This window comes from Astatotilapia calliptera, chromosome 1 (genome assembly GCF_900246225.1).
Source record: "Astatotilapia calliptera chromosome 1, fAstCal1.2, whole genome shotgun sequence".
Taxonomy (NCBI): Eukaryota; Metazoa; Chordata; class Actinopteri; order Cichliformes; family Cichlidae; genus Astatotilapia; species Astatotilapia calliptera.
In genome coordinates, this window is record NC_039302.1 from 21,727,729 (window position 1) to 21,752,082 (window position 24,354).

Below are 24,354 nucleotides of genomic sequence, written 5' to 3' on the forward strand. Positions count from 1 at the left end.
ACTCTAACACAGGATGTTTCTAGTTTTAGAGATATTGTGCAAATGGAAGAAAGCAATCCTACATATTTGTTCAATATGCAGACTGAAGGAAATATCCTGGTCAAAATTACTCCAAGATTCCTCACAGTGTTGCTGGAGGCCAAAGTAATGCGATTTAAAGCATCTGGTTAGAAACCATATTTCTAAGATTTTTAAGGCCCGAGCACAATAACCTCAGTTTTATCTTAATTTAGAAGCCAAAAATTAGAGGCCATCCAGGTCTTTAAGATATTCAAGCAGTTTGACTAATTGGTATGTGTCGTCTGGCTTTAAGAATAGATAAAGCTGGGCTGAATAGAGGTGGAAATGTATGCTATCACTGCTAATAATACTGCCTAAGGAATGCATGTATAATACAAACAGAACTGGTCCTAGCAAAGAACCCTGTGGAGCTCTTAACCTTAGCGTGGGAATATTTGTTTTAAGTGAGCACAAGGGTTTTGGTAAACCACTTAACAAAGTTTACAGCAAACTGATTTAAAGCTTTAGTCACACAGGCAACCTGTCGGCAACCATCTAGTAACCACCAGTTGCTGGGGAAAAGTGTGGCCGTAACCAATTGATAAGTGGCTGCTGGAGGCTGGTAGAAGCTGTTTGCATGAAATTGGTTGCAAAGACATAAAACCTCCTTGTGATTGCTTTGATTCATAGCAGGTTGCTGCAGTTACTAATAGACCTTTTGCTTTCAAAGTAAAAGCTAAGTCTCACTACTGCAACCAAAGCATTTCAAAAGCTGCACCTTTTAAAATTTTACTATAGCTTGAAGAGTGACTAGCAAGTATTTGCAGACAAGTTAGTGTTTCCATGCAAACTTTGAATGAATCACAAGGTAGCTTTTTGGCACAGCACCCTCTGTGGAGCTGATTTCAACTGGTGACAGCCAGGAACCTCCAGCTAATCAACTGGTCAGGGAAACTCATTTTCAGGGAAACCATTGTTACAGTGTTCCAGACCAGTCTCTAGGCCTGTGTGAGTAGGGCTTGAGTTCATACTAGTTATAAACTGTGAGTAGTTTGGACTAAGTTTTTGTTCTCTACACTGGTAAGATTGCCTCTCTTTCTATTTTCTCCATTTTGACAAACTGTCACTGAAATAGTGCTCAAAAAAATGAAGGAAATTCAATAAGTGCTTAGATTGTGCGTACTTTAGCTTGCAATACCAACCATTCCTGGACTACCAAGCATAGGATAATAAAATGGAATCCCTGGTTTCATTACAGTGTGCTTTGAGAATATGCTGGCATCATTTTAACACATATATCATTATTTCATGTAATTTCCTTGATCTGAACAATAGTACTTTCTCTACAGGTCATTTTTGCAAAATAGAATAGTCCTTTTTAAACAACACATAAGTATGATTGTACACAAATGAATACAAATGTAGTTCAGTAAAAAAGGTTTTATTTGAAACACGGTCTACAAAAGGTTGAACTAAAGATCAATCATTTAAAAAGTCTGATAGTAAAACCTATCTTTCATTAAATGCCACTTTGCATCTAAAACTTTATGCAACTTTTATCAACTCAACACTTGATAAAAATTTGGTTGTTTATTCAGCTGGTTGTCAAACAAGAAAGAAACTCAAAAAGTACGAAAAAGATAGAATATCAAAAATAAAATTCAGTGTAGCAAACTAAATTGCTTTTATATATCAAACTGCTGCCATTTTGCAAAAAGACTTTGAATAGAAATCTTTATAGATACGAAAGATTTGTATCTATAAAGACTTGAGTTGTAGGAAATACAGTATTTGAACATGCATGAATATGCTACCTGTTCTCTTAAGTTGGATAATAAAAAAACATCTTACAAAAATGAATCAGACGTTAGGCAGAGTTATGCCCTGTATTTACACAAAAGTAAACATTACTTGTATAGAAAAATTTGTCGACTTTCTAATATGGAGCTTCAGCTTTAAAGTCTTATAGTCAAAGAAGAAATGTGCTCTTTCACGTTTGGCTCGCCAGCGTGTGTTAGAAAAGCAAAGAATGTTCTTCTTATGTTCTGTATTCAGTTTAGAGCAAGCTGAAGAGCTCTTGTCAGGTATTACTGCTCACATCTTAGGCAGTGATTGGCATGTTGTCCCTGTAAGTTGGCCTTTGAGGAGCACTGTAGCTGCACAGATCCTGGTAGATGCGAGCCATCTGGTCAGTGGCCGCATCATCAGACATCTCTAGGTTTGGGTTGTTGCAATAAGGCTGGGCACGACGCATGTTCATTGTCTCAAGCACGTGCTGGCAGTTCACTGAAGTGATCTGCCATGAGGAGAAAAAAAACCCCAAAAATTATGTTTTTAGTTTTTTCTCAGAATAAAGCCATAACTAGCTCTTGTTTAAAAACTATCAAGGCTCAAAAATAAAGTGATATTTCTAATGCTTTACTAGTCAGCACTCTGAGTGAAACATGTTATCATTTCACACGTCTTACCTGGACGATGATCAGTTTGTTTTTGGCACTGTTGTGATCATGCAACTCTTCTCCAAAACACAGAGTCACTGTTGGATCAGGAGCAGGAATCTGACCCTCCTGGTACAGCTGTAGAGCTGGAGCATATAAAACAAACGAACGGCTGTTTAGATAATCTTCGCAAATTACCAGTATCTAGTCTTACTTCCTTTAAGTGAAAGAAATAGAAAACAAAGCTGTATTTTTCTGTAAATCCAAAATATGGAACCAATATAGAGCCTCACCTTGAAGAAACCTTGCTGTATCAAAGATCTTGACAACAGCATCCCTGTCGAGTTTGCCAGGCATTGAGCCATATTGCGAGCCCACATCTCCCAATCCGCTCCAGAAGACACGGCTCTGGCACAGCCTTTTGATGTAGATGCCGTCTTGGTTTGCACGGACCAATACACCTCTCTCCAGGTGGCCCAGAAGCTTGCGCGTGACATAGCGCTGCCGTTCAAACTCAATGAGTTCAGCAGGGGGGAAATAAACACTCTGCATGCTGTCTGAACTGTAGAGGGCACCCCGACCCAGGGGATGTTGCGGAGAGATTCGGCATCCTTCAGGATGAGTCACCAGTGTGGAGTGCATCAGCTTTCCTCCATAGTAAAAACTGATCATCATTTGGCAGAGGGCTATAGAAGAAAACATTTGGTCAGATTCAGAAATGAAAACAAATGCGTACAAATGTAACAAAAATATGGAAGCTGAAAGCTTGTTTACAAATAGATGATATAAGGTCATGGATAACAATAAGCAAATACCTGAACTGAGACTGCTCGATGGCAAAGGTTCCTGATGCAGTGGGAAAGCTGTGAATTAGAGGAGGAAGAGGTGGGTTAAGGCCTTTTTTCAAGGCAGTGGACACAACCACAGTGTCATGTCTTTACTTTGCTGCGTCATCAGAAATGCCATTTCTCTATTACAATCTCACGAAGAAATAATCACAAGAGTCAGCAAAGTTTTACAGGATGTTAGTCAATTCTTCCATTGCAGAATTCAACAGTCAAGTAAATAACCTCCATTTAGCACCCACAAATGCAGAGACACTGAGTTTTCCGCTGAGTTTATTTTGTGAATAAATTCAAACTTATGTCTCTCAAAAGTGGTGTCACAACAACAGTGTGATATATGAAGGCTGAGACAAAAGACCCAGTGCTGTGAATAGCTTCATTTAATCTAGCTGTGTGTTGCATTGTAAACTGGGTACAAAGTATAATCTTACCATTGACACTGCCCTGGGACCAATATTCTGGACTGGCTTGGATGCTACAGCTTTCCTCCTGCAAAAGGACAATAATATAATAAGATGTTATCAAAAGCACCTTTGTACACTTTACAGCTGTGAAGAAGTGGGACGGTTTTCATGCTGAGTGTAACAAGTGTGAACCCCGTGAAGTGCACGAAGTACTGCAGGAGACGGCACAGTGTGGTAAGGGGGAAAAAAAGTGACAAGAAAGCTAAGTGACAATAAAGGCTAAGTGCATCTAAATATATGTGGGAGGTGGGGTGGAATGAAAAAAAGACTTTAAAGTTAGACAACATCTCACCTCTTTAATGAGCTCTTCTAGCTCGGGGTTGCAGTCCATATCTGTGATCTCACCAGAGCTGGTGGTAGCTGTCACAGCCATCACTGAACTTTTGCCGTCTGTGGGTGAAAGAATAGTACACAATGAGTCGGTTCAAAGTACATATATACTCTTTTAATTATTCACTGCTATAGGAACTACAGTCTGTAATAAGTATTTTGCTCTCAGTTCTAATCACAAATGAAAAAGTGATTTTGCTAACTGCTAGAGATAACAGAGTGTATTGTGAGATATGCCGTGTACTGTGAGATAACACAAACTCACGTTTTTGCTCTTCTTCTGGAACAATGCGGTACACTTTATAAGGCTCAGAAATATCAAGCTGTGACCTCTCAGTCACCTCCTCGAAGTCAGGGCTTTTATTCAAGGCGCAGCGAAGTCTGGTCTTCCATGTTGCAGGCTCAGCCTTGTCCCCCTCCTTATACTTGCCTTTAAACACAGCCCAGGCCTTGAGGATACAAAGAAAAGTATATGATTGTACTGGATTAAACCGTAAGAATTTAAGAAGAGACATGTACATCATTTTTGTAAACTGTTCTTGAGAAAGAAAGAAAAAAGAATGAAAGAAAGAAAATCTAAGTTATATAGCTACACCACAATGCATTAAAATGCATCGACACTTCATAAGATAATAACTCTAAGGTAAAAATGCACAAAAAGGACAAAAAGAAAAAAAAGTGAAAAATTATTTTAATAGTCTAAATCACACAAAAGAATCAGCCTTACAGTAAGAGGAGAAGTGTTGGACAGCTTTAAGAATCACACCAGTTCTGGTTTTAGCCGCAAAAAAAACAAAACAAAAAACAAAACAATCTATAAATGGGGCAAAATGAGACAAACCTTAAAAATGGATGCGTCTATTTCTTGGTTGTAATCCTGTTTTCCTGCGTGTTTCCATGGAATTCGGAACATAGTGCGGCTTTCATCCTCCCACAGGAGTCCAGAATACTGCGCACTTTGGATCTGCTCAATCAGCCACTGCTTCAGTCGCCGACCTCCCGTGTTTGACATCTTGATGGTGGAAACTCTCTTTTTAGATGGCGCGCTTATATCTATATGTGGAAAATGTCGCGTAAAGTTCGTTAAATAGTATAAGTTAACTTTCTTTAAGATATTATGAAAATGTCTTATTCGAGCCGAAGTTTATAAAGCGCTATCGTCTTTTTTAAAAAGAGAGATTAAAATCAAAGGCACTTACAGATTGACAGGTAGATAAGCTCTTGGCACGGGGTTGTGATCTTGATAGAATGCGCACTGTCAGATTTAATCAAGTGAGCTCTCCGAAACGCATGCCTTTAAACTTTTTCGTGCCCCGTGTCATGAATGAATAAATCTGTGGTAGGATTTGACAACGCTGCCACACTCTGACCAATGACGAGTACTGACGCTTCAGTAAGACTGCCCATACCGGAAGACTTTTTCTTCTAACCGTGGGCATTTACAAGAAATGGCCTGACACAGACGATGGTTATAAAGTTACTGCCTACGCTAAAAGCTGCGTGGACGCGGCGCTATGAATAAACCCGTAAAGTCACAAGTTACCTTGTGCTTTGAGGGGATTTCTACTCTCCAGACCAAGGTACTATATCCCTTCTGCGCCCACTCATCCTCCGATGAGAAAGTTTAGAAGGTTGTGCAGGTAAAAGTGGTCAGCTGTCAGTGCGATGGTGAGGTGGACTGATTCCATGTGTCAGAGACACCTGGAAGATGTTACACCGTTACCGTTATTTAAAATGATCGTGATTATATGTGAAATATTAGGCTCAAAACGGGGAACCGCAGCGTATTATTAAAACAAAACATTAACTATTATTTTCCCAGTAAAAACATTTACTGTTATTCTCTGTCCATCATGAAATCCCTGTGACATCATTTAGGGACTAATGTGCCTGTTTATTACAGAAACTGACACTTACTGTCATATTTGAACTAAGATTTCAAACAGAAACATCAATCTGCTTCTCACTTTTATATGAACATAGGCTTATATGAATTTGTGTACACCAAAAATGTAGAATACAAAAAAATAAAGTAGTAAGCTAATTAAATACTCGATTCTTTATGCACATGTAGAGTGATTTAAATAATTTCATCATCTGATAAAAAACAAGACTTGGTAGATGTAGTTGGGATTCAGTTATGGTAAAATGGTAAATGGCCTGTATTTGTTTACTAGTCCTAAGGACCCCAAAGCGCTTTACACATCCAGTCATCCACCCATTCACACACTGGTGATGGCAAGCTACATTGTTGCCACAGCCACCCTGGGGTGCACTGACAGTTCAATTCATTATACATGTCCTAAGAGAAGACTTCCAGTTAGCATTTTAATATTTTGCTGAACTGTAAGGTTCTGGAAATCCTGCCAACAGTTAACCTGTCTGGACATGCCTATGTGATTACAAAAATCCCCCCACCCCACTTGGTGTGTACAGGAATATTAAGTAAATACACACTTTCAATGATATACTGCTGTTTAGAGGAGGAAACTGGAAGCAACCCCACCGGCCCAGCAGGAATAATTTCCAAGGAAAGACTTACGCTTCACTTCTTGGAAGGCTGGCTTCATAACGTAATCCTTATTTTAGACTGATATTTGTTTCACTATGTCAAACAATGAAAACCTTAAGGAAAAAAATGAAATTAATTTCATTATTTTAATCATTGTAACGTTTTATCCTCAAATATACATCTCAAGCTAAATCTGCTTTTTATGCTTTACTATAAAGACAAAGACACACCGTTATCTTCATAGGGTGGATTTATTAACAATTCCATTATTTCTCCATCACTGCATTTCATTATAAAACACAACAAACAAAACACCATAAATACACAATTAGGACAACAAACATTATCCACAAAACTATAAACAGAAATTCTTTAAAAATCTGTTTTGACACAGTAAAAAGATAACATCAGAGCTTCGGTAAAATCAGGAAGACTTTAACATTTGGACTACAGACATCCTGAATATGTAGTTATACTTTAAATTCAAATTCCCAAATTTAACCTGCTGTTAATAAACTTAAAGGAACATTTTGCCTTGTTTTCAATATATTTTTAGGTGTCACTCATAGTGGTTTATTTGTAATGTCCACAGTGCGGTCTCCGTGTGTCAACCTACTTAAAAAGGTTTGGCTCTTCTTTAATCCTGTGTGCCTGGTGAGGGATAACTTAGTACCAGTCCTCTCAGCCCTGCAATGAATGCAAAGAAGAAATAATTGCTGGGAACTGATAACAGTTTTCTTTTTAGCCTCACAATATTCTGCTAGTTTATATAAAGACTTGTTTTGTTGTTTTGGTGTGGATTTCTGATACTAGATTTTGTAACAAATATTGGTACAAGTGGTGTGTACACAGCTTGGAATTTTCTCTACGGTGAACCAAATGAAAGTGAAAGTGCTAACTATACTGAAAGAGCAGTATCCAACTATGTCAACATGAATACTGTAAATTACATAGGCAGTGATAAACTCATTGTTTTGTGATCTTTGTAGGTGGCTAGTACAATGCTTATGATGTATGTTGCAGCTATTTATAGGTAGGATGAATGTTACAACAAATTTCATGCTGTCAAACCTACAAACACAAGAAGCAGTGCTGATATGCAAACTTGTACGTATCAAATCAACCATCAGTTTGGTTTTAGATTTAACTGAGATTTAACAGACTAGATATTTATATAACTATAGGCAAAATGTTCATTTAAGATGCCGTTAGTTGATTATGGCATTAAGGCTGCTGAGCTGAACATTGCAGGAGTCCATGTGGAAACAAAGGTCATCACTCATCATGGCTAAGGTGCTGAGGTGTTTAGAGTAAGGCGTCTGTGAGCACCAATACCCCTGTTTTGGTTGTAAGGGACTGTGGCGGGTACTGGTAGTGGTTATAGGTCTGTAGCACAATTCTAAATCAACCTCCATCTCTTCTTAAAAAAACAGACGCGAATAAAGTAAAAAGTGCTCGATATTATCTTATGCTTTTAGAGTTGTATGAATACATGTAGGTTAGATATGACTGAGGGTTGATTTGGAAATGAGTACAGAATAGTGGGTGCTGCCTATTTCCAGGCAGCAATGGGAACAAGTTTGGCATGACCAGACTTGTGTTTCAGCCGCTTCCTTCATCATCACCATCAGCATCAGCATTGGATCGCATGGATGGGTAGTCACTGACAGTTATCCAGCTGTGATCACCTCCCCTCTTCTGGCTCTGCTGTTGCTCTGTGTACTGGCTCAGCAGGGCACCCACCTGCTCCTGGTCATTGAATGGACTGGGACGGAAACTTGACCGTAACCATACTCTGTACTGAAGAAGAGAGGGGAAAGGAAAACAGTTAATTAAAATAACATTTTTTATGGTTAAGATCAAACTACATAATACAATTTTACATAACTCACTGCCATATATTTTATATACACGAAACAGGCAAATATTTCAAGCCTTATTTGTTTTATTTTTTTAATGACAATAATTCATAGCTTATAAAAATCAGAAATCCAGTATCTCAAATTAATAACATTTTTTCAAATTGAAAAAGAATTTACCATAAGAAATATCCAACTTCTGACAAGTACATTCATTAATACACAATACTTTGAGCTCCTTTACCACTAAATACTGCATCAGTGGAGTGTGGCATCGAAGCAATTAGCTTGTGGCACTGCTGAGGTGTTACTGAACACTTCGGCAGTGCCGCAAGCACGGCTTTAGCCTGTCTTTATTTTTGGTTCAGGTGTTTCTTGTCTTCCTCATAGTTTATCTGTGGGGTTAAGGTCAGATGCAATAGAGAGTTGGCTGGCCAGTCAAGCATGGTAATGCCATGGTTACCAAACCATTTGGTAGCAGAGTCTTGATGCATGCTCAATCATCCATGATCATCTGGAGCATTCGTCACTTAGATGAGTGACAAAATGTTTCTCCCACTAAAAACACTACAACTAGATGAATAGAATCAACTTTCTGGCATTTGGCATGAGACACTGTGGGCAGGTGATGAGTTCTGCTGGAAAAGGAAACCAGCATCACCATAAAGCTTGTCAGCAGATGTGTGCATGGAGTACTCTAAAAATCTGGTAGACAGCTGCACTGACTTTGACTGGACTAAGCACAAAAAGCACCAGAAGAAAAAATGGCACCCCAAATCATCAGACTGTGGAAACGTCCCGCTGGACTTCCAACACCTTGGATTCAGTGCCTCTATGGTTTTTCTTCAGATTCTAGAACTTAAGTTCCCAAATAAACTTCTACTTTCACCTAAAAAGAGGATTTTGTCCCCCTGAGCAAAAGTCCAGTTCTTTTTCTCCTCAGCACATAAGTCTCCTTTGATACTGTCTCCGATTCAGGATATGACTGATATTATGAATGCGACAGTTGTAGCTCCTTTGCCAAAGACTGTGCTTTGTTGGCTCCTGATGCACTAACACCAGCCTCTGTCCACTCCTTGTGAAATTCACCCAATTTCTTGGCTCAACTTTACTCTCAAGGCTGTGGTCATCCCAGTTACTTTTCCTACCGCATTTTTCCCCCCTCAGTCAGCTTACCATTAATATGCTTTCATGTAACACTCTGGGAACAGCAAGTTTTTTTTAACCAATGATTTCCTGTGGCTTGCCCTCCTTGGGGAGGGCGTTGATGATCATCTGGACAACTGTCAACTCAGCAGTCTTTCCCATGATTGTGGTTGCATGTATTGAACTAGACTGAGACATGCACAATATTTACACTGACTGAATAGTAATCTTCAGATTTTCATGAGCTAAAATCCATATCAACACAATTAAAACAAAAAATTGCAATGTTTCACCATGTAATGAATTCAGGACATAATTTTAAAATGTAAAGTGTACTAAGTTATTTGAAATTTAAAAAAAAACAACAAACTTTTACAATATTAGTTTTTTTTTTTAGATTTGCTAGTATAGTGACTTTTTATTATAACTGTATTCATACTGTAAGTTACAATAACAAATATACAACATAAATTGTCCTCCCTAAAATTCACAGATCTCCTTGAAACATAGTTGCCTCATACCACATCTACAGTGTCTTCAAACAGTACATTAGTCTGCTTAACATTGAGAAACAGGTGGATTATAAGCTATAAATACATATCCACCCAAGTTTCATTAGAGAACATGTCAAAAGAATAGTTTGAGTATTCATACCGAAAAGCTAAATTTACAGAAAGTAGCGCAATTAAAATGGTGACACACTTGTTTAGTTTTTTTCATGGAAAATGCAACTCTCTTGTTCCTCTTTTTCTAAACCTATATGCAATTTGTGCAGCTTTGTGATCATATAGATACATATCTATGTCACCAGAGATACAAGTGTATTTTGAACCTTCTATGAAGTATTTATATTATTTATATTTAAAGTATATTTTAATTTAATTTAAACTGTCTTATGTGTTTAAAAAGGGAAGTGTGTGTGCATGTAAGTGAGAGCGCAAGAGAGAGTTGAATGAAAATTTGCTGCTCCAAATTGTTAAAAAAAAGTTTGTTTCCTGATCCAATAACACCGAAGTGAACTCCTTCAAATGATTGTAGTTAGGGGTGGGTGATATATAGACTATGTTCGATATATTGCAAGTTTTCCCATGTACGACGGTTAAAGTGGCTTTATCGTAACCATCAAGTATAAATTTCCATGGCAATATTGAACTGTCTGCATGTAATTCACTGTGAGGTTTATTTTTCCCCCACATGCTGCAAATGCATCATTAATCAGCCCCTCCCAACCGAAAAATGTTCTACCTGGTACACATGCGGTGAGCATGTGTGTTTATATACTACCAGGTAGCGAGAAATATGGCAACAGTGGGAATTTCAGAGGAGCGAGAGGATGAGACGCACTGTCATTTGTATTTCACAAGGAGGACATCAAACAAAATGCGGTAATTTGCAAAACGTGCTGTAAAACTATTGCCGCAAAAGGTAGCAGTACCCCAAATTTTTCCCACCAGCTGAAAAGTCATTCATTGCAAAATGAACAATGTTTTAAAACTCTGCATGTCAATGTCTCCCTACACACCAAAGAAAATGTTAAATAAACCAGCTGCGATACCTGTGAATGTTCTTGGTCTAGGGTTGACCACAGAAAGAGTCTTACTGTGACAGTACTATCATATGTGAAAAACCTCTGTGCAACTGATGGTTAAAAAATGGTTAAAATAAAACATTTCGATTCATTCAGATGTTTTTTGTATTCAAAGTTGGAAAAAAATATTGAATGGTTGATTTGAATGAGTATACCAGTGCAATTTCAGGCACTACATGCTTGAAAATAACACTTGTTTTTGGAGGTTATTTAAACATATCGTGATATATATATATTGTGTATCGTGATACAGCTTTAAAAAAAACAAAACAATATTAGATTTTCCTCACATTGCCCAGGTCGAACTGTAGTACAGTTTATTGACTTTTCAGAGCTAGATATAAACACTAGAAGTCGCTAGAAGGGGTGGTTATCAATAAGTGTATTATATGCAGCAGCATTACTTTGCAGTAAACATTTAAACGTTTGTTTAATAAAAGGTCAAAAAGGGAGGAGCTGTAATGATGTCCAGGAATTCTTCAATTATTTTGTGCAATACCTTACTCTTTAATGAAGTGAAAGTCTCCATCTTCCTAAAATTAGTACTGTCACACTCACCCTAAAAACCAAACAGAGCACAACTGACTCATAATATTAACAGAACTGTAAAAATTAATAACAATTCAAAGCAAAGATTTAAGATAAGCCATCAATAAACTCAGTCATATCCGAATCCTGTACAACACCTGCTCTTATCTGTCATTATACCATCTTGATAAAGAACATGAATCATGTCAGAAGTGTTTCACGTGGTACACAAACTGAAAGTAGAAACTCATAAAATCGGTAGAAGCTCACCCAGTGATGAATTTGTTCAAGTCATAACATTAGTAAATTCTGACAAGGCTCCAGTTTATTGCCCAACTTCACAATGAAGGTAACATGAAAGATCTGCACCTTTTTAAATTCATCATGCTACTCATAAGCAGATAGATCTGTGGTCATCACTGCCACCACTCACCAGTGCACCTGCACACCCACACAAACACGCTTTCCAATTGTCAGATTGTTCTTTTTGTAAATGACAACTCAGTGATCCAGTTACAAGCGAGCATTTGGCTGGGTTACAATATTATGATATGTAGCAAATTTATAGATAAATTTAAGGCTTTTTAGAGAAATTGAAATTTAAAAAGCCTGGAGCTGTTTTGCTTCATTCAGTTTCAGGAACTTGTTTTTCTAACCTTTGTTGAACTTTTACAGAATGTCTACAGACTACAAAGCTTTAGTCACTATGTATATTACGCTGTATCTCACATGCACTGCAACCATGACCACTGATACACAATGTTGCTAGAGCTGTATTGAAGACATTGCTGAATTCAGATTCTTCACTTTCTATCTGAGACACATGTGGGAAAATCACAAATACACAAAACCTATTTCCCTTTAAATCCTCGAAGTCAATGCAAAGTCTACAAATAATGACCATTTTTTTTTCCAGTCATGTTATTTTGCAAGATGCTGACAGTAATGGTTAAACACGTGATGAGCAGTACCGAGCTAATGCAATCCCAGCAAACCCCCTACAGTTCCCCTTCTGTGTGCAATGACTATTTAAGTGCCAATGGAATGGAATCACAGTTAGAGCTATCGCTAAATAAATTAGATAAAATTATGCAAAATGTTTAAGCCAGTGTTTGAAATAATATTTCAAACACTGGCTTAAACATTTTATCTATCTATCTATCATATATATATATTAATTATTATTATTAAAACACTTTACAGTAACATTACCAATAAATTAAAAATGTATGGTTAATTAAACAAATTAGTTTTTACTATTAAACTAATGGTAGAAAGTTTGGGAACAACTGAAGTAATCTAAACTTATCTGGTTAATAACTGTTGTTTGAAACATGTTTTGGATAGTTATAATGTAAACATGCAACTGATACTTAGAATACTTGTTTTAAAGAGTATACTGGCAGGTAGGGTGGCAGTGGTTTAAAATCACAAAACTGTGAACCTGGAGACCACAGTTTGTGTCCTGTTTCATGAACTGTTTAATTTCATTTTCACTTTTGTTTACTTAGGCTTTGTCTTGCTTTTGGTTAGGCGTAGGCACCAAGATAAGTCAGGTTTACAAAAAGGTGAGCTTTTCTGTTAAATTCAAGTTAGGAGAAGGACCACTCTTAATGTTGCCAACAAGCGTCCACCACATGGCTGAAGCTAAAGGAAACCATGGATATATTTGAGATTTTCTTTAAATACACAACCATACTTACCTGGAAATATTTTCTAGAATAAACCATACAATAGGAAGTTAAAATTCACATTTAAAGGGGACCTATTATGGTACTTTGCATTGCCATGTTTTTATTTCTGGACTATGTGGACTTTATCTGATTCATAGTTTAGTTCTTCTAAACTTTGGTGCAGTTTCTAAATTCCCACTGTATTTGGACAGTTGACTCAAAGGCTGGCGAAACAAGCCATCCTTAAGCTGCGAAAACAGAAAAAACCCATCTGAGAAATTGCTACAATATTAGTAGTGGCCAAATCTACAGTTTGGTAAATCCTGAAAAAGAAAGAAAGCACTAGTGAACTCAGACATCCACAGAAGACAACAGTAGTGGATGATCGCAGAATCATTTTCATGGTGAAGAGCAAACCAAGTGAACAACACTCTCCAGGAGGTAGGCGATATTCAAGTCCACCATAAAAAATTAAAAAAAAAAAGACTGCATGAAATTAAATACAGAGGGTTCACAGCAAGGTGCTAGCCACTCATAAGCCTCAAGAATAGAAAGGCTAGATTGAGAAAAAAAAAAACATCTAAAAAAGCCAGCGCAGTTCTGAAAAAACATTCTTTGGACACATGAAACCAAGATCAACCTCTACTGGAATGATGGCAAGAAAAAACAGGTATAGAGTACATTATAAGAACAGCTCATGATCCAAAGTATACCACATCATCTGTAAAACATGGCGGAAGCAGTATGATGGCTTGGGCATGCATAACTGCCAGTGGCACTGGGACACTACTGTTTACTGATGATGTCTGTGAAGGTTCTCAGTCATCCAGGTCATCGTAATCTAAGGAGCTTGGAAAGAAAAGCGTCTGGACTTGTTGCTTGAAGATGTTTCACCTCTCATCTGAGAAGCTTCTTCAGTTCTAGGGTCAAAATGTGGAGAGTTCCAGATTTAAGCCCTGCGGGAGTGTCCCCCCAAGAGGGACCTCTACCTAATCACACGAGCCAAGGTGTGAAAATGAGTGTAGGTCACAATCAGCCAAGGTTTCGGGTGAGCTCACTGTGAAACCTAGCCCCACCCTATCATGTGATTTCCTGAGGTCAAATGGCCCAGGATGTGAGTGGGCATTAAGGTGTCTTATTGATGATGTGACACAGTACAGAAGCAGCTGAATTAATTTTTGGGGTGTTCAGAGACGTACTGTCTGCTCAAATCCAGCTAAATGCAGCCAAATTGATTGGGCGGCATTTCATAATACAATGACAAAGGACAATGACGCAAAACATACAGCCAAAGCAACCCAGTGGAATATTTTTGAATGGCCAAGTCAGTCACCTGATCTTAAGCACAATAAACATGCATTTCACTTGTTGTAGACTAAACTTTAGACAGAAAGGCCCACAAACAAACAGCAACTGAAAGAAGCTGCAGTAAAGGCCTGGCAGAGCTTTAAAAAGGAAGAAACCCAGCATCTGGTGATGTCCATGAGTTCAAGACTTCAGGCTATCATTGCCAGTAAAGGGTTTTCAACCAAGTATTTGAAATGAACATTTCAATTTTAGTTTTTCAATTTCTCCAATTACTTTTGAGCCCTTGAAATGAAGGGAGTGTGTTAAAAATTCTTTAGTTCCCCTTTTTTTTTTTGTTGTTCAAACCACCAAATTAAAGCTGAAAGTTTGCACTTCAACTGCATCTGAGTTGTTTTATTTAAAATTTATAGTGGTAAGTCCTTTAGTTGGTTACGAGAGGTGTAGAAGTGTGTCATGGGAGTTAGGTCCTGGATCAATAGGAAGTGCAACAAGTTGTCCATAGAATCTACGAAACAAAGGCTCACAGCTCTGGACAGAGGCCATGGGAATAAATGGCCTTTTCTCCCAAAACCTATCCAGGGTACACTTTCAGCTGCAAGTACAATAGTATGAGGGCAAATCCATGCAGAGCTTAAAAGGAGCAATAGTGAAAGAACATCTTGGAGAGAAAGGTGTCACACAACACCAGCCTAAGAGCAGACCAAAGCAACCTTTCAGAAGAAAAAACATTCAATAACAAGTCTCCAGAATTAAGACCTGAATAGGACCAGGACCTGACATCCAAACGTACTGGGTAAAGAAGCTAACTGCACTTCACAAAAGCCTGGCAAAAAACAAATAAGTGGGATGCTAACAGCAGGTGTTCATCCAGGTGTTCAGACTGGCTAAAGCGCCATCTACTGGTTGATAGAGCAAAACATCAAGACTCTAAGAACAGTAGTCTAACCTGAGTATGGCTTGGAATGATGAGAAGAAAGTCTAAAACTCAGTAATCTACACATTGGAAGTACCTCCATGAGGTAAAAAAAAAAAAAAAAGATGATCAGAAGCCAGCTCAATAGAGGGAATAAGATCTAAGATATTATAATACACATGCTTTATTGGTCATCAGCTACCCATCTGGAAGAATAAGCTGGTCACAGAAGGACATGGATGCCACTCATGATCGATGTGCAACTTGCTAAGAAACATTTAACTAAATATTAGTCTGGGTGTATGTATATATTTGAGCATGTATTTTTACTTTCGATCCTGTATGAATTAGACAAAATCTAAAATAACTTCAAACTTGTGCACCCACTTCTTGTTTTTTTAAAGTTACTGAAGATGTATGCTGCATAATGATTCCACCCAATGAAAACCCAAAATTACAATGACATTCATGCCCATGATGAGTGGATGTAAACTTGACGACAACCTTATGCATATATGTATTTATATATAAGAAAAAAGCAAGGTAATATCTGAAAGTGCATGAATCAAAACTAAAAACATTACAGGAATGTTTTTTTAAATGTGTGATCACAAATTAGGCATTCTAAAAGTTAAAACAGCTATGCAAACCTGTGAAGCTGCTGGTGGCAAAAACAAAACAAAACACAAGCTATTTTTTAGAAAGGTGAGAAATGCAGAGATGATCCTCCTTGATGTGCAGCAGAGGAGCATTAGAAACCCTTGCTATGAGTTCTGAACCTAAGAGTTAGTACTAAGATGTGTTAGTGATTGAATGCAATATTAAGAACTTATGTACTATTTTAAAGACTGGATTACTGATTGACTAAATGAGTAATTGGCTTGCGTATACAAAAGACCATTATGCCATTGTGATATTAAAATATTTGAGGGTTTGTAAACCATTGCATATAACAGAAGATGTGTGCTGGTTTAGTTTTCCAGTTGTAAATCTCAGATCTGTCATTTCAAACAAATACTTCTTGTCCTCAACAAGAATTACAAGGAATTAAAAAAAAAAAAAAAAAAAAGAATATAAATAGGTATGCAGCAGTTGAACAGATTAACAGTTGCTAGACTGACCACAGACTGCCTGTGCTGTGTAATGGTGTATGTGTCATATCCTGTGTGCATGTATGTGTGTGGGTCTGTATCACAAATAACAGAGCACAAGAGTTTCTACAGAATGCCAGTATACCACAAAGCTACTGCTAGAAAAAGCACTTTAAAATTTGACTTTAAGCGGAAACACTGAAGTAGTAAAAGGGAATTGGATGCATTCTGTAGGTAGTGTACAGTGTGTGTGCATTCATGTCTTCTCTGTTTCTTTGCATGTTTACCTCTGAGACTTGTGTAGTCTGGTACTCCTGCAGCTGCTGCTGGAAGCCATAGTTTGGCCCAACAAAGGAACGAACAGCTTTGACAGCAGACAGACACTCCTCCCAGCTATAGTGGGTGACAGTCATCAGGTAGGCCACCACCATGGTAGTGCTCCTTGATACACCTGCAAGGCTGCAAGAACACAAAGGACATTTGGCTTATTTGGTTCTTTTCATTAAGCAGCTGGATGTTTAATACCTTACTTCCTACGGTTAACTGGTAAAAAAATGGGACAGGCCACAAACCATCAGGACAAATGTCATGTTGACTGTGAAAGTACCTAAAAAAGACGGCTGACCTGTTCTGGTTTTGAGTAGGAAGCTGGCTGGATGTAAATACCTACCAGTGAACTAGACAAGATCCACCATTCAAGCGACATTCATGGATGAAGCTAATGCAATCTTTAAAATGCTGCAGTCTGGAAAGACATAAAAAAAGCACAGTAAAGTTTTCTGAGTCAATATAGTATTGCTCATCAAACAGAAAACAACAGTTACCTTTTACTAAGGTCATAGTAACATTTAAGGAGTGTAAAGCTAAAAATGGAATACACATTATAGGATATGAAAAAGGCCACCTTGAACTGAAACTGTGTTAAAGGCCCAAACATTGTGGTTCCATAAAGGTTGTTAAAACCATAATAATATACTAAGATTAGCTGTGGAAACTACAGATTACTCTCAGATTTAGAGATAAGTTCAGAAATGTGTGAGGTAGTTTCAACAGATTTATGTTATATCTCAGAAACAGGAGAACATACTGTGGTGTGTTTTTTTTCCCTTTAGCTACTCCAAGCTGTCATGTGAGAAAGAGGTTGGGTATGCTCAAACAGAGAGTCTGTGGTCGACCAGAGCACAGACAGTAGGGACAGACAAGGGAAGTAAATGCCGTCATTTTGTCTTAACTGCAAAATTTGGTCTTTTTCCAGCGCTGGGTTACTCAGTGCGAACAGAGGCATCGTTTTAGGTTTACACCAAAAATACAGCAAATGCCATTTCATGGGTAAATTTAGAAAATAAATCACCGCTAATTGTAAGATTGCAAAAAATCCACACAAAACATCTTCCAATATAAAGCAGCATAATGCAATGCTATTGCTCCTTAAATATCCTCCTTATACACTGTCAGGAAACACTGCTGGTGTTTTGCATAATCAAGAATTGCATGGCTGATAGCGCTGGTCTCCTGAGGAGCAGATGCTGGTTACTCAATAGCAGACAGGGTAACAGACTGGGGCTAAAATAGACTGTCACTTTACTTTTTTCCTCCTTCCTGAGATCCAAACTCTTCTTTAAAAGATGTCTCCTCAGCACTTTGTTCTGTCATCCTAGCACAGAAGTTTCCGGCAGTCTTGTTTAATATGCAGAAAACTAAGTTGTGACAAACATTTACGGATAAGTAGAACTGAATAGGAGAACACTGGAATAAAAATAGTCCTCTAGCAACAAAAAGCTGTTAGATTACTGTATGTTTAATATGCAAAATGAGCTTCTGTATTTCTATGGTGGTTTTTAAAAATATTATTATATTAATATGCCTAAAACAACAACAACAACAAAAAATCATTTTTAAAAAAAGAGCTTCCTTAGTTATGACCAAAGCACATCACGTTGATGCAAATGCAAAAGTTTACACCTTCATGCTCTACGCACACTAACAGACTTTCTCAGAGAAGGTTCAAAAAAAAGGGGAACCCCTGGCTCTCTACAAATATCTACATACATTGTTAGCAACTATATAAATAACATTTAATGCCATTTCAATTAAGCACTTGCTGTCTTGGGTGTGAATTCCTCATAGCATTTACTGTCTTCAGTGTGAATTTCACAAAACACTGACATCACAAAATGCACAGAAGCTTAAATAGGTTTAATCTGCTTGCTAGTTGCTAGATACATTTATTTTGTTATGCTCCTCGTTGTCTGCTGCACAAATAACAATTAAAAAAAAGGGCTGTTTCTGCAGTCTGACCACAGTTTTGCTGTATTAGTATTATTTCAGTGATTTAGGACATAGGTCTAAGATTTGCTGTCACTTTAGTTTTTTTTTGTATAGTATGTGATGATTCCTAGCGAGGAAGTATCTAAGCACATCAACCTTAATCCTTTTCTGCTGAACTGAAGCAATCATAGAGGTTAAGGTTTTTCAGAAAGCTTTAAACTTTTACAAAATGTGAGACAGTTTCTGCTGTGTACCATCACCATGTAACAGAGGCCATCACATGTAATGACAGGGGCCCCTAGATCATGGCATGCATGGTGGGACGGCAGTTGGCCTCACCCTCGCATCACTCAGACCAGTGATTGTGACAGAGGGGGTTTATTAAAGCCCTGGGTGGTCGATGCAAACAGCCAGATGTCACACTTAGGTTTCCTTCCTCTGCTGCCTGAGGGAAGGACGCTTGATTGCGACAGTGGAGGTCAGACATCTCCAGCCCAACAATCATCAACTTCCAACCAGCCACTAAACCTCAGTTCTCACTAAGTTACATTTGACTCAGTACTACTTTTTTACAAACTAAAGCAAATAAAGTTCCCCTTCAAATCAAGGAGAGGTTGAGTAACTGTGGAGCTCAAAGTAACGCTGAGATTTTTTGACCCAACAAGGTAAAGTCTTTGACATAATATACTGGAGATTTATCAAACTCCTACTAATGTCCCACTTGTACCTATGCATGAACCCTGACTAACCACGTAGGGCACTAGTGCAGACATAACAACGTAATTCCTCTCCAACGCCAATAAAGACCTTAAAGTAAGCCATCAACCAGGGTCATATGACACTAAAGTTTAATGCTTAAACTCCAACTGAATAATGGCTCTTTACTGTCCCCTCAGTTCATGCTGCAAACTTAAAGCAACAAGGGATGTGTGAGGTCAAAGACTGCTATGACTAATGTGTCGTGTTAGCGCCAGCTCCCAGAGCAGCAACAAGTCAGACTCTGGATGAACAGTGACACATTAAACATACTTACTCATCTGTTATTTTTTCACTTAACCTTTCTCTCACAAGCACGTGAAAAAATAAAAGCCCTCTTTTGCTCAGTCTTTAGGAACAGAATGAAATGAAGTGAATATTAAATAACTTTAATCTATCATTAGATGGCTGTAACTCCTATGTATGACTACTGTTTGAGTTACTGCTCTTCTCCTCTCCTATAAATAGTCTACTGCATACATTTTGAAATTTGCAAAGGAACCAAGACTAGAGGGTGAAAAAGAATCCACCAATGTTTTTAAACCTTCATGTACGTGTTTACTCACAGGTTCTGGCTGGAAGCATCAGCTGCATGAATGCAAAGGTATGTCATGTCCTGCAAAACATTAGTGAAAAATGTTAGGAGACAGGCAACTAAATATTGGACAAGTTGTGTAATACTAATAAAAAGACACTCAAGTGAATTAGTGACATGATGTAGTAGCATCTCAAAAACACAGTGTCTTCAAAAGAAATTCAGCGCTCTGTGTAAGACTAAGAATACTTTCCCAGATTACAATTTTAAGTATTTGAGATTTCATCACACATGGTGTATAATATTATTTAAAGAATGACATTATTATAGATTAAAAAGAAATTACTGGATGCAAAAACAAGCTTAAAACCAGTTAAAGCCACAGTTGGCATGGAGCCCCAACAAGTTTGTTGTACATGTACAATGACAGCAAAGAGCTATTGCAATCTACTCTATTCTATGAAGAGGAGACGAGAGGGACTGTTTATTATCACAGCACGTTTCAAACCCCAATGACCTTTGATGTCATAGGCAACATAGTAATGCTGAACAATATAAATTGTGTATTAACATAAGCTGCCAAAGCTTTCTGCATTTAAAATAAGCATGTCTTGAGTAGTACAAGCGTCTCTGTGATCAACTGACTTTGATATTTTTGTGGCAGATTACAAAAAAATCTGTCATAACAATACAACAAAGGAGGCTCCAAACTGACAGAAGCGAAATTTATACGTAAAAAGAAATTATAGTAATTGGTGTCCTTAGTTTCTAAACGTTTACAGGTTTGTATTAAAATAGGAAGCGGCACGCACGGTAGTAAACACGTCCCTTTTCTGGAAGATATTGCTGGAATCAATTTCAAAATAAGCATACATATATTTTTTATATTTCTTCTGTTTTATTTGTACAATTTTCAGTTAATATATATATGAGGCATGGGGTTTTTTTGAATTTTGTTTTTGTTTAGAAAACATTGTAACCTTTTGTCAGTCTGGTTGTAGATCAATATCTAATGTGTTCCCCTGGTCTTGGTCAGTGTCCAACACTCAAAACAATGCATTTACAGTAAGCAGTGTGTGAAACCAGAGACAATGTGAAACTTACAGAGATATACTACGGTGGTGAATATCGGTGTTCTAAATCATATTTCTCACACTTAACCTTTTTCTTTACCAGAGTAAAAAAAAGTTCAGTTTTACACAAAATAAGATTCTGTCTTTTAATACACATGAACCTCATAATTTATCTGTCAATCTCAGTCTCAAGACTTCAAAGCAATCCAACCATAACTCATCACCACCCCCAGATGGCTGAAAGCACAAATTACATCATTAACATTGCACGCATGACCTTAAAAAAAAACACCAGGTAAGATTTTCCACAGAAAGTAGCAATTTTTAATCATAATACATCCAGAAATACTAACCATGATTTCCCACTAACCTCAAACACCGGTTTTGCATTGTTGTACACAGACAGGATGTGTGTGATGCCATTCTTAGATAAACTTTCTCTGTTTTCTGAATCTGTGACAAGGAGAGAGGGAAACATATCTCAACAGGTCCTTTGGTATGAATCTTACACAAACAATCATGACTTTGACCCGTTACAAGCAGCTACAGAAGCAGGTCTGTGAGTAGTTTGTTATCCTGCAACATTACTTAGTACAGATGGGCAAGTGGTCACTTGTCCCTGTCATTTTAGCTATATTTAGCCATTATACTCTTACCGTCATCAAGGCAGCTAAAGTTAGAATGTTCCAAATGCCATATTAACTTGAGGAGGTTGCATCGGACTAGAGTGAAACACAAGGCTCTGGATTGTTATTTTAGTTTTTATGCCACACATTGTAGCAGTTTAATTTTCTTGTGGGCGAGACTTTACAATATTACATTATTTTACTCTTTAAGCTACGAATATATGTGCTTAAAAGGGAGGGCTTATGTTAAAAATCTGCTTTCACTTTTTCATATAGAAGATTAAGTTATGTTGAGTTAAAATTCCCCTAATTAAACATTATTTGAGAATTAATGATAATATGTAAAGTGTGCTCAGAGCAAAATATTGTACTCTAATGCTACACCGAACACCTGGCCCAACTGGGCTTTCTATACTGTATGTAATTAAAGCAATAAATCTACATACATGTTTGTCTTACCTCTTATATTTCCAAGGTAGAGTCCATCAACAACCTGTGAAGGAGCAGTCACAGACATGTTGCACTTAGATGTTCATTACAATTCAGCTTCAAGAACCTCGCATGAAAAGAACAAATGCTCTGATTCGAGCCAGATTGGATTTAAAGCTTAAGGCTAAAGATCCTAGTGGAGCTACGAGCAAAGGAAACGTTCCTTATGGCCATACAAGGCTTGAAGCAATGATGCATGGTTATCTGAATGATGTGATGGGTGGCAAACGGCCACTGAGTGTTACTGTACAGCTTTGGTACTATACCTATGGAACAATAGCTGTATGAAGGTAATGAAGTGCTGGATTGATTCTAATGAAATATCTCACTACAGTACCTGAACATTGTTGTGGCAGCTCAAAATAGATGCGGATGACAATTTCATTTTTAGGAAGAAATCGATATAAACAATCTTACTTTTTAATAAAAACAACATGAGTTAGCTTTTTCTTTTAGGAGGACCCTTTTAACTGTCAATTAACAATGACAGTGCAATATCACAGCATCAAAACATGACATGCAGACACAGACACTTAACTTAAGGTTGGCATACAACAGTATTGTAGGTTAGAGTCTAGCACAAGAGCCCTGGCTTGGATCCAAATTTTGTCTTTTTTGGGGTTTTTTTTGACAGGGCAGAGCGTGTCACGTGATTGATTAGCGACCAGTGATTGGCGCCTGCGTTCACCAGCATCGCTTTGGACTTTTAACCATCAAAAACACCCCCAAACAGCGTAATGACATGACATAAACAACAACAGCAAACCTACCTTATTCATTCCGTTGCCCATGGTATCCCTGGAACAGTCTGCGGTTAGCTAAAAGACTTTAATGCGTTAAAGAGCTAGGATATGGACTTTGAATCCAAAATGCGAGGTTAGCCTGTGTGACTGGACTCTTTAAGCGGTTAAATAACCTTCGCTTCAGACGCTACTTTTGCATATTTAACAGCATTATTAGATTAAACTGCTTTAAAACCCACTTGTATTTGTGTTAGCTTTGACCTCGTTTCAGCCCCAACAACAGTTCCATCATGCTGTGTCGTCTTCCGGATTGTTTTGACGTGAAGTGGGTGCAGCTGCGGGTTCATCCGGCGTGTGACATCACAGCAGGCGACACAACAACTGTGCTTTCTCAGCTTACACCTTCAGGGGGAAGCTAGAGATAAAGTCACAATCAGACCTAGTATACAGTATAAGATTTAAACGTAATTTTATGAGGAACACAGAAAACCCATAGTTATCGCTGCAATTTCGCCTCAGCCCCAGCTGGATTTGAACATTTTTCGTAATCTAACCCTGTGTGGTTGTTTAGTCTTTAATGTTAACCCTCTATGGTATGCTGATGCCTTCAGGCAGCAAACAACATTTTTGGTGATCATTATTATTATTTTGTGACACAAGACACCTCCGTGTTTAGCTAATTAACGAGTAGATGAGGTTTTGATCTTTGATCTGGGGGCGGAGCAATCCTTTCCGGGGCCAAGACACAGCTTATAGTGCTAGCTGCTGCTAAGTATGATTTCATTTTTATGCATGTTTAAATTGAAATAAGTTTTTATGGCAGATTCTGATTTAATTTATTTACTAAAACACCATTTTTGGTCTGTTGCCTCAGAGCAGTATTGCGCAGTTAGGCCACTTTTCTTCGGGCAATAATGGTAAAACATTGGCTTTAAATTCTGGTCCTTGGGGCTACTTGTCCTCCCATAAAAGCACAGGATGTTTTCCGATTTTTTCTGTCAATGTGATGTTTGTAAAGATATGACACACATTTCCCTTACCTCACAAAAGTAATGAATATCCCAGATTTCAACCAACCAAGACATACATCTTGTAAAAATTGTCATGCAAATTCCTCCACAACTTTTTCTGATTCTGATAAACTCCATCACAGCTCAGGCGGTAGAGCA

General features: G+C 37.8%; 2 protein-coding genes across 4 annotated transcripts; both read right to left on the reverse strand.

Moving 5' to 3' along the window:
- Positions 1-1,444: 1,444 nt before the first annotated feature.
- irf8 (interferon regulatory factor 8) lies at positions 1,445-5,434 on the reverse strand. Its single transcript, XM_026169681.1, has 9 exons — positions 5,277-5,434; positions 4,919-5,130; positions 4,343-4,526; positions 4,040-4,137; positions 3,715-3,772; positions 3,254-3,301; positions 2,732-3,124; positions 2,469-2,584; positions 1,445-2,296 (listed from the first exon to the last, which is right to left on the reverse strand). The coding sequence occupies exons 2-9, from the start codon at positions 5,087-5,089 to the stop codon at positions 2,102-2,104; spliced, it is 1,263 nt and encodes a 420-aa protein (XP_026025466.1). The 5' UTR covers positions 5,090-5,130; positions 5,277-5,434; the 3' UTR covers positions 1,445-2,101.
- A 1,387-nt stretch (positions 5,435-6,821) lies between these two features.
- On the reverse strand, positions 6,822-23,611 carry dusp22a (dual specificity phosphatase 22a). Of its 3 annotated transcripts, XM_026169714.1 has the most exons (8): positions 23,425-23,482; positions 23,213-23,240; positions 22,413-22,446; positions 21,698-21,780; positions 20,286-20,335; positions 17,366-17,440; positions 16,983-17,154; positions 6,822-8,389 (listed from the first exon to the last, which is right to left on the reverse strand). In XM_026169714.1, the coding sequence occupies exons 2-8, from the start codon at positions 23,231-23,233 to the stop codon at positions 8,192-8,194; spliced, it is 633 nt and encodes a 210-aa protein (XP_026025499.1). In that variant the 5' UTR covers positions 23,234-23,240; positions 23,425-23,482; the 3' UTR covers positions 6,822-8,191. The 3 variants fall into 3 exon arrangements, with proteins under 3 accessions (XP_026025499.1, XP_026025479.1, XP_026025488.1); XM_026169694.1 differs by lacking the exon at positions 23,213-23,240 and having other exon boundaries at positions 23,425-23,611; XM_026169703.1 differs by having other exon boundaries at positions 23,213-23,492.
- Between the last annotated feature and the right edge of the window lie 743 nt (positions 23,612-24,354).